The 11,277-nt window shown below is 38.4% G+C and overlaps 1 protein-coding gene across 1 annotated transcript in view; it reads right to left on the minus strand.

Annotated features, from left to right (window-relative positions):
* Positions 1 to 11,277, minus strand: part of dars1 (aspartyl-tRNA synthetase 1) — a 43,205-nt gene that overhangs the window by 29,226 nt on the left and 2,702 nt on the right. The window contains exons 2-6 of the mRNA XM_072445156.1: positions 10,297 to 10,399; positions 8,185 to 8,214; positions 7,883 to 7,940; positions 4,889 to 4,981; positions 685 to 787 (exon numbers count right to left, since the gene is read on the minus strand). Of these exons, the coding sequence (XP_072301257.1) occupies positions 685 to 787; positions 4,889 to 4,981; positions 7,883 to 7,940; positions 8,185 to 8,214; positions 10,297 to 10,399 (387 nt within the window). The remainder of the gene's footprint in view (positions 1 to 684; positions 788 to 4,888; positions 4,982 to 7,882; positions 7,941 to 8,184; positions 8,215 to 10,296; positions 10,400 to 11,277) is intronic.

Below are 11,277 nucleotides of genomic sequence, written 5' to 3' on the forward strand. Positions count from 1 at the left end.
GCCAAAAAATGCATAATAGAGAGTAAAAAAACATATTAGTCGCACTGGAGTATGAAATGCAGTTGCAATTGTGAAAATAACAAATAATACTCAAATCACATTTAAGTCGTTCCGGAGTATATCAGTATAAATATATGTATAAATCGCACCCCGGCCAAGAAAAAGGTGCGACGAAAATACGGTAAATGTGTGTCAAAAGTAAATACCATACTAGTTCTAAATAGTGAAAAAGAGAAGAAAAAACAGTAAGCTTCCAATGAGATGATGAGTTGATTCAGAGGACTTAAGACAGCTCCCGGAATCAAAGTCATTATTCAAATCACAGCTTGCTTTCCACCTGAAATATGCACCTACAGTTATGTTCATTCACACACTTCCAGTAATGGACTAGGATTTGGCTGCTAAGATGACTGATGATGCTTGGCTCTTGAGCATTTCTTCCCCGTCTTATTGGAGGGGCCGTATCTGCCATCTCTACAGGAACCGCCGCATTAACGTGCCTGGGTGTGCGGCCCCGCCCTGAAACGGCCCGCTTTTGTTGTAATGTGTAAAATGATTGATGCCTCCGTCCTCCGCCTGGCTACTGATGTGTGGAAATAGGAGCTACTGATGATTTTAAAGCCCAGGATTTTCCCACCATTGTTTTGCCCATTTTGACAGGAAGTGCAAAAACTCTTTACTCACTTTGCAGCAAACTTGACCATCTGCTTGCTGGCACGGTCTCCCACTGCGACCAAAGCCTGCACGTTGAACTGTTGTTGACGCAGGACCAAGAAACATTGCTTCCCTGTAAACACAAATCCCACTCGTGTTAGCAGCGGGCAGTTGAGACCACAGCTTTGCAAGGCCGGACACCGGGATTAACTTTGATGGTTTAGTTTAAAGTAGAGGTTTTACTGTTTGTTTACGAGCAATATCTGTGAGGATAGTGAAAGAGGCCCTTTCCCATTCTGATATACTTTAACTTTATTAGCTTTCAGTTATTTTATGTAGTTTGTTTATTTGCCCTGTATGAAGTTGTTGTACTTTGAGATTTGTTCTTGTATCTTTTTAATTTGTGGTTTTATACTCTAAAGTAATAAACAACAAAATTCCAATCATGGGATGTTTATTTTAGTCCAACTAAGTGGGAGGGTTATGTCCAGTTGTCGTTTACTCTGGTGCTTAAAACCCATTACTACCATTACTGAATTTGAAATGCAGACCATGCCTGGACCAGCAGCTTAGCTTCATCTAGGGAGTGTAATACTCTGGGACAATTTAAATTCAATCTTAAGAAATGTCTTAAAGATAATCAGGTGTGTAGTCATTACGGATGTGGGGTGTGTAGGAAAAATATAAATTGTAGATATTTAAATTGGTTATTTTTTTCTTAGATTGCTGATGAGGTTCTCCCCCTGTTGGTGATGGGATGTCAGTGTTTGTTTTTAGCTTGTAAATGTTACATGGGACATTGCCTGCTCAATGTTAACCTGCTGTCACTTTGCCTCTGCCAAAGGACTACGGCTTGTAGCCATCTCTGGTGTAATAAAATGTATTGTACCACGTCCCTACAATGCTTTAGCTTTCTCCAGACGGCTCATAGGTCCTAGGTATGTATATCTAATCCATGTATAGGAAAATGTTTGGTCCCAGGGTGTAATTGATGTTATACTGCAGGTAGATTTATGATCATCAAACAGTAAATCCTTTTGTTTTTCTTCTCTTGAACAGTGTCAGTCAGTTGTTAATGGAACTTCACTTTGAAAAACAATGAGTTTGTAAAAAGCTGGTTACTACCTTCCTAACAAATACACACCTGTGAACACTGTAAACATGTTAGCCAACACAAACTTAGGCAGAGACAGTGGGACCACCCAGGGACTTTGAAGTGTGTGAGAAAGAGGGGGGTGGACAGTGCTGGGGACGAAAGAAATGTCAAAATCCCACCAACAGATGCGATTCACAACAAACTCAATCAGGATGTTGTTGTGCCCATGGACTTCCTTACAGCCACAGAGGATGAAGCCGACAGAGACAAATAAGACGGTTTATTAGTATTATTAGAATTTACTTGAAGTTAGCCACTGCATAAATACATGAAAATAATTTGACCTCGTTTTGAAGCTTTTTTTTTTCCTAGTGGCACAACAGCAACAGATCTTCTTTCAAGGATGCAATGATTTGCAGGTTTTTACATCAAATTCAATTTAATCTGGCAATCTAGTTAGAGTACTTTGGACTGTGACTCCTATGTAGTGTTGTACTAAAATTCTAAACTCTATTCATACTATTCATTCAATATTAATATTATTTTATTTTTTCAAAAGAGATTAGTTAGAAGTTTGAGCATTTGTTTTTCTCCTGCTGCAAAAATGTATGTTATCCCCAAACATCCATACACAATAACTTCTCTGTACTTAATCAGTCTTCTTTTTTTTCCTTTAACTGCATAGTAACCTTTCCATGTCAGCCAAACAAATTAATTGTTGCGTGCGCAGTACTTTCTTTGACCATTTGCATTTATGGACATAATATTTTGCATGGATAATGAACTGATTGAGAAGGCCTTTTATATTGTGTTGGAATATTTAGCTCTAACAAACTTGAACATATATTTTCCTATAACAATCTTATCTGGGTTCTCTCCGGGTTCTCCGGCTTCCTCCCACCGTCCAAAGACATGCATGTGTTAGGCAAAATTGGTGACTCTAAATTGGCCCTAGTGAATGAATGTGAGCGTGATGTCAATGTCTGTGTCTCTGTGTTGGCCCTGCGACAAGTTGGCCACTGTCCAGGGTGTACCCCGCCTAAGGCCCAAAGTCACTGGGATAGGCTCCAGTCACCCGCGACCCCGAAAGGGAACAAGCGGTAGAAAATGGATGGATGGATGGAATCTTATCTGCAAGGGTCTTGTTGCTCTTTACTGTGAACTGCAACGATCCACAGCCTGGTCCGGCAGTACAGCACTTTGTTGTGATTACATTTAAAGTGACAAACTATAAAAGGGCAGGTTTTCAGATACGTTGTTTTATTAAAGTTGTTTTTGATCAATACTGTGATTTAAAATGTCTAAATTATAAAATAAAGCCGCTCCAACGAAATTTACATAGAAACAAGAAATTGTACATATACGGGCCACACCTGTTAATAAGCCAAAGGTGCCCATGTTGTAACATGATATTTACACACACCGGTTGTCTTATGAAACTAGGGTCTCGCTGCGCCGCGGGTCTAATTAGATTATGATCTCAGTGAATATGAGTTGGATTGTAATAAAACACAGCGTTCTGAAGCTTGAAATACAGAAACCACTGACTAGAGCTGGGTTGAAAAAAATAGATTTTCCGATTTTTAATCGATTCGCATATTAATGACCGATTATCGATTTGTACGTCCAAAGATAGACTTTTTTTATAATTTTTTTTTAATAACGATACTTGTAAGATTTGCTGTTTAATATTGATATAATACTAGTTTTAATATGTTGCTTCTCTACACAGTCATGAAGTGAAGGAAACTGTTCAAATACATTTTTCATTTTTAATAAAATTAACCCCCGGATCGAATCGGAAATCAGATCGAAATCGAATCGGATGGGATCCGAGAAATCGGAAAAAAATTGATCCGAATTGATTCTTGAAATTTAAATCGAAACCCAGCTCTACCACTGACTTCTTTTCTTCTACAGTGTGTCAGATTTGTGCACTTCCTGCTACAGTGCCCCTCAGTGGCCGTTAGCCAGTAAAAATGCATAAATTAACCGCAAAGCTGTATGGGCCGTAGGGTTAAGATAAGATATTCCTTTATTGTCCACACATGGGGAAAGCGGTTCAAAGCATGGGAAAAAAGTAGCGGCTTAAAGTCCGAAAAGTACGGTATAGAGCAGCGGTTAAATACATGATACATCAACACAAAATACAGCCATAGAAGTGTGAGATATTCCCTGGAAACAAGCTCACCATTGATATCTGTTTATTCATAACAGCCTCAGCAAAAAGGGCTCGGGCTTTCACACCGAGAAGTAATAATAAGAGCGCGTCTATTGTGTGGAAGTGGAGCAGGCGCATCGCTGCCAGTAGCTGGAACTCGGTAAATAGAGGTTATCTGATCTCGCAGTTGGCAGTGACATGCTTTTCATAGAATAATAACAGAGGCACCCTTAGGTCTTCACACTGTTTAACTGTGAGGAAGGTGGAAGCCTGCCACGCAAGTGTCTATTGGTTCCACTGTGAACCTTAGGGCCAAGTATATTGCAGCAAAAAAATAGCCATTAGGTGTTTTGATGTCATGAATTAATTATGAAGGTCTGATTAACTATAAGGGGGCTTTAATTAAGACAGAGTATTACGGTTTATAAATCTTTTGAGTGATGGTCAAGAATTTATCATGGATTAAAAAACAATACAAGTGTACATTTGCTTATTTGAGAAGTAGAACAAAAATCTTACCTGTATTCGATCAAAGTTAGTTATTCATTCATTCAATACCTAGTCAATTTACCACTGTACAACAAATGTTTGGACGTAGGCAATAAACATTTGTGAGATAGACCTCTATTTAGACGGTGGGAAATTATATTGCCAAATCTTGCTTTGTTCAGAGCCTTTCAGCCTATGTGATTTGCATACTGTATATTTACGTTTGGGTTCGTTCATGACCTTTGGGACCACATACTCTTAACGGCTTTTTTTTTTCAAGCAGAGCAGGCCATGGGAAAAAACCAGACAGAGGTCAACAACAGCTTGGATAACAGTTTTGAGAGTAGGTTGTGCTGTGAAGATTTGGCCCAGGGGCATAACCTTTGCTCACAGAGGTTCCACCGAGGAGGAGTTCAGGGGTCGGATACGTTAGCGGGTTTTATTTTGACACAAAGATGAAGTGATGATAAGGATGTAGTGTTGGTCACCTTTGGCTCTGCTGGTGTGGATTCGGGCGCGGACCCACAGGAGCTGATCGGCCTTCTCCACAGTCAGGTCGTCCACTTTCACCAGCGCTCTGTCTGTCTCAGGAACACAGAGATTACTTTGTATTAGTTTACTTTTAACAACTTGCTTAATATGAACAACAAATAAACACACACAAACAAAACACATAAAAGGTTAACAGTTAACATGAATAGACTCAATTATACAAAGAAAATTATCAAAGGAAAAAGGTAAAAAATGTATAATATTGCCATTGTTTTGTTGGAGATATGAAAAATTATAATAGAGTGCATTGCCTAAAATACTAAACAATAAAACTATTAAAAAATCTTCAAAACGAGGGTAGAAAGTGATGTTTCTGCTCTTTTGCGTTTAATTTTATAGTCTACTCACATTAAAAATCACAAATAATCTTGAAAATGTCTTTGTTTACCAAGATAAGCAATTATATTTGAAGAAAGAAAGAAAAGCAAAAAATAATGATTCAAATTGTGAGAAGGGTGTGAAAAATGAATGTTTAAAAAGAAAAAAACAAAAAGGTGCAAAGGAGTTTTTTAGACTATAACAGTGAAAGTTATTAAATGGAGCGTGATGGTTTGAGGCCATTACACACAGGTGGCCCACATCACAGAACTTGAAGTTGCTTCCATATAAAATATATAAACGCTTTAAAACGTGTTTTATCTGCTAGTTGTTACCAAAGTCTGTGTGAGGACGTCAGGATGCTGTTCCTGCAGGTTGGACAGGACTCGACAGCTTGTGCCTCCCTTCCACCCACTTTTTACGTTCACACTTAATGGCGGCGATGAAAGTTACCAAACAATTCATCTACTTGAGAAATCCTCCATTTTCTGCTTCAGTGCAAATAATATACAAGCCCGCTTTCGCCGCAGACGCCCGCGGGCAAAAGAAATGTGAAGAGGCAAGCTTGTACGTGTAGACAAATGCACAATATAATCCTCAAATTACAGAGGCCCCATAATAAATAAGACACACTAGGAGGCTTGCTGAAAAGCTGTCCAACTCCCATTCTCTTTGGATTTCATGACAAATTGACTCTAGTTTCACCTGTGTCAGTCAGAGCCATGCTTCAGCCCCCCTTGTTACGAAGCTGAAGGAGAGGCAGACACAACGGCTACAGCGCGGTAACAGAGCTGTCCCTACTGTCTGTCAGCCCACATGAAAGAAGCAGACACCCTTGCGAGCGTCTCCTTCCCCATAACTGACAAAGCCATGCAGGTAAAATGTACTGGCCACTTTGTTTGAAACCAATGGAGCTGAAAGTGACGCCAGACTCGTGGACGTCTTCTACAAGCCTGCCGCTCCAGTCGTTTTATCGTAAACTATTAATCAAATAGTTATCGTCCAAAAATGCAGTGAGGAAAAGAGGACTTGAAGTGTTGGTGCGTCAAAAGGCGTCAGGATGGAGGAGGAGGAGGAGTGTTATTGATGTACATTTTTGGCAACAGTTCAGACGTAATCGGAGCAGATCAGAAGCGAGGCGCCGTTTGTATGTGTGCATGTTCCTCGTATCAGTGTTTGATTTGTTGATGTAAATCTCTTGTTTCTTGTGGCAGTTTGAGTGATGCATGTAATTTATAGCCATACCAGGAGATCAGAACGCAGCATATGTATTTGTCTCAGTACTGACAATGGGTTATTGCAGCTAGTTTCTACAAATGGTCGGGAAGCCATGTCGTTTCTGCTGAATAAAATGACTAATTTTCACTTCTGAGATTATTTGGACAAGAGGAAATGGCAAGATATTACTTAAAGTTACATTAGTGCAAAGAATTGTGAAAGTGATTTTTTCAGTACAGAACCAGGCTTGAAACTTCTTGTAGACGGAAAATCCTAAAGTGCCAGTTTTCAGATTAAATATGCAAAATATAACTAAAACGTAACCTCACAAAATCTCATCAATTGGACTGCAACCAACTAATTATAAATTAACAAATTATTTTAGCAGCTGACGAGACAGCAATTAATTTCCCATTAAGCGACTAATCAAACAATTATTTCTATTGTACGTTGAGACTTTTTAGATACATTAACAAAAAATAAAGTTTCTACATAGAGAAAATGAATGTATGTGAATGTGAATGTATTATTGATGAAAATCAGATTACATTTTCTTTTTATAAAGCCACTGTATTTATTATAAAATTACTTCTCACATGAGCCAGTATAGTAATAGATAATGATTATATGACAACAATAATGTTTACAGTCCACAAGTAAAGCACAGTCATTTAGTAAAACTCTATACTTTATTTGATCCATTGTTCTGACTTAATTGAGACATGTTGTCAATTTTTACAGCCAATACATTTTCATTGATGTTGAGGATTGATAAAATTGAGTTTTAAGCCTTTAAGATGTTTTGAAGTATTCAAGTATGGTAGTTTAAATAAATTCAACATTTGAAACCTACATAGGGCTGTTCACTCAAACTGCATTAACCGTCCAACACCAAAATACAAAAAACAAAACCCCGCTCATTCCTGAATCACCAGCGGGGGTGCAGGAGTAGAGGAGTGCTCTGGCTGATCACTTTTTACAAGGACAACCCCACGTCGCTTTGTTCTCATGTAAAGACGCCATTTGCATTTTTTTTTTTTGTAGTTTTTCCTGGCCGAGAAGGAGAGTCTAAGGACAGAGGACCCTGGGACATCGTCCCTCGCCACCACAGACATTGTCTGACTCCATCGCCACCACAGACATTGTTGATTCATTTCTCCCTGTGGCCCTCAGAGGCAACTGTTGTTGTGATTTTGGGCCTTACAAAAATAAATTGATTTGATTTGATCAAATCAAATCAAATCAGACTGACTTAGGTCAAATAGTCTCCAGCAATGACGTCTGTGAAAGCCCATCACAACAAGCCAGTAATGGAGACACAATGCCCTCCATAAACTTCACATGGTATTTTGTTTATACTGGCTGCTGATAAAAGAAATAGTTGCAATACTCACCCAGTTTTTGTTGAGACTGGACCATAGCAGACACGCCATAGCGATCCTTTGCAAAGTCCTAGAGAAAACAAATTCTTAGTTGTGTGCACATCAATTGCAAAAAAAAAAAAAAAACTATTATTATTATAATAATTCAAAGTGCCATGATGTCTAGATCATGAGATAAGGACAGAAATATTCAGAGTTATATGAAATTGTGTAAAAGGTTTGCAAACACAGTTCCAGAAGCTGAATCAGATGGACAGTAAGAAAGCAGGACGGGTTTAGGAGGATAAGGCTCTGATCCTATTGGGAACACTTACATCTTCCTCTGTGGTTTGTTGATCGGCAGCCTGAAACATAAAGGAAGAAAAGCATTGTTCAGAAAGACATTAGAAAAAAACTTTGTTGCTTGCACAAAAACAAAATATGACTCGCCCTGTGTACCGCCACATGCGCACTAAGAATCAGATTATAATCACATTTTGAGAGTTAAGATTATTAAAATGATATGCAACAGCGAAAAACATCAGATTTCTTTCTGATAATGGTGCCCACATCGGATTTTGCAGTTTTCATGTAATTTTAAATCATCTTCAAGTTCCAGAAACCAAATAATAATCAGACTTATAATAAGCAGACTTATTGGTAAATTCTTAATGAAATCATGCCATATTTGACTCTACAGACGTTGCCATTATACAATTATTATCTTATTATTCATTGATTTATGTTGCACCTTAAGGCCGAAACAAGTTCCTGTGTTTGCAACTGATCCGAGCCACTGCATTGTTTGAATTTGACAAATGCAGTGGAAAGAAAAAAAATACTATTAAAAATGAAATAAATAAATGTCAAACGTATAACATAAATTATGAATAAAAATCATCAAAAACATGGCCAAATATAGATGATGATAAAAAATGTTTTGTTCATTAAGGATAATACATCTACACATGGCCGCGTAGGACAATGAGAGTCGAGGGGCATATTTTATCTTCACACAGACTTTCAGCCAAATGACTGTCTGTGTCTTGGCAAAGTTAGAATTCCATCTTCTATGCAAAATGGATCCGGGCGCGTGGAGACGGTTGGTGGGAGCCGAGTCAATTGGGAATCGCCCATCCCTGATATGATAATCTGTCATATGATGGATGATGCGCTTTATGATGAACTGAATAAAGAGTAAAATAAAGAGTGTCACAATAATGTGGCGAACAATCCATAAACATTCATCTTAGCCATTAAGACTATAAGGAAAAGTAGAGCGATACTGAATGAGAATGGATTTGCCTTTGAAATACACCTCTAGTAAAAAAATAAAGGGACTATTTCAATTTGTTCTTGTCAGCCTTTCTGACAATCATCTCAGCGTCTTTAAATTTCTCAATTCTATCACATGGTGCTTTCGGCTTTATGAGCTCACAGATCATCAAGAAAAAGCATATGTATTTTTTGTAAAAAAGGTAGGCAAGTGCAAATCAACAAATATTCATACCATAAAACTGGAAAAAGATCAAAATTAATTAATTCATGTTTGACATTTTGCCTAGTATAGTGCATGAATCAAGATGTAGAGTTGTGCTATCAAATACAATTTAATTGCAAATGAGAGCCATTTCTAATAAGCTTTGAAATGCTAAATGCTCAAATCAAGAGGTTTAAAAGTTTGAGGTTGAAGCAGAATTCATATTTTTGAAGATGTTTGACTACTTGTGTAAAATTGCAATGATTAAATGTTTGTATTATTCATGTTAGGAAATTCAAATTTAACCCATTTTTTATTCAGTTTTTAGTAAGACAATGAAAAATCAAATAGATAATTGAGACTCATCAATAGAAATGAAGAATGAAATGTGTGTGCACAGTAAATGTTCGTATTCTATCTTTTTCCCCCTTTTTTATAAATGGCTTTTTTGTGTTTGTGAGGTACCATTTTTCCAGAGCTGAAGGTTGACAGGAGGAAGTCTTCCCAAAAGATATATTACCCTTTATTTCTCTTTCCACATAAAGGCTGCTTGAGTCATGGCAGATCATTTGTACAGCTGGGGATTAGTGTTGGATGATACGGGATAAATTGAGCTAGATGACACATTTTGTTCAAAGCGCTCAAAAGGGCACCGGCAGTGGCAAACGTCATTCAGAATATGCTCCAAGGCACGACAACATCACCACTATTGTTCGGATACAAATACCCATTGGAAAAGTGGACCGTTGGCCTATCGATGTTGTTAAGATGGAAGAAAATAGCACTTTGTTTTGGCTAACATAAACAAGCTTAAAATGACAGGAATACCTAGACAATGGCTTTCAGTGGCCCTCCCACTGTCTGACTAAACCTTATGAACGTGCAATGCACCGTCTGGGCCGCACGTCAACGGAGCAGCTGTAAGAGGGGATCCGGATGTGTGACAACAAACCCAAAACACACTCACCAGCTTGGCCTGTTTCTCAGCCTTCTTCGCAGCTTTCTCCGCTTCCTTCTGCTGTTTCTTGAGCCCTTTCTTTGACTGGGCCTGCTGCTCCTCCTCCGTCGCCCTGCGCAGGAAGGCAAGCACAACATAAACATTTAAGTCCACTTCCAGCTACTATTCCTCCCACATCCCCCAGGAGGAAGTTGTTGGCCGTCTGGGAAAATTAATTCTGGAGAAGTCATAGCCACCTCAAGCTTTTAAAGTCTAGCGTTAACTTTAAAGCCATTGTTTTTGGCCACAACAAAACAACTGTGGTTTGTGAATGGAGGGGCTTAGGCAGGCAGCTAAAAGCAGAGATGTTGAAAACAAGATGGGCCTGATAAACTTTAAGAAAACAGTGGTCTCACGAGTGCTTTCTAAACCATTTTAGAAGCTGGGAAGAATAGAGATTATCCGATTATGATAATGCTTATTCTTATCTCAAACTTGAGGGCTTTACTTTTATTGAATTGTGCCACTTAACACACAATGCTGGCATGATAAGCTACACATATATTTCAGTTTTGCAGGAATCAACCCAAGCCACTTAGGTGGGCCTTAGGTGGGGTAAATGGTGGGCATGAACAGGCTTCCAGAGTACAGAGTACAAACATATTCACGCTCATTCGAGAACTCTATTCGAGGTTTTAGAGATCAATTAGTCTAAAAAAGGCATTTTTGCTCAATGTTTGGAAAAATATAATTTCATATTAGGGTTGAAAATATAAAAAAGTGTCTTATACATTTGAATTTTGTTCCATATAGGGTAAACTGCAGGGCTGCGCAAATTCATATCTTGGAGGGGAAATTAGTCTCATTTGTGTTCAAGAAATTGTCATATTACCTTGTCCAAGTAAACTGTCAAAAATAATTAATCCGATTCCTTATCAGTGAAAGTGGTGCACCACCGGGGTATGTCTATGAGGCTGTAACAGATAAGTTACAATAAACCACTTCATTGTC

This window comes from Eucyclogobius newberryi, unplaced genomic scaffold (genome assembly GCF_026437365.1).
Source record: "Eucyclogobius newberryi isolate DKJ021-1_F unplaced genomic scaffold, fEucNew1.0.hap1 SCAF_14, whole genome shotgun sequence".
NCBI classification, from domain to species: Eukaryota; Metazoa; Chordata; class Actinopteri; order Gobiiformes; family Gobiidae; genus Eucyclogobius; species Eucyclogobius newberryi.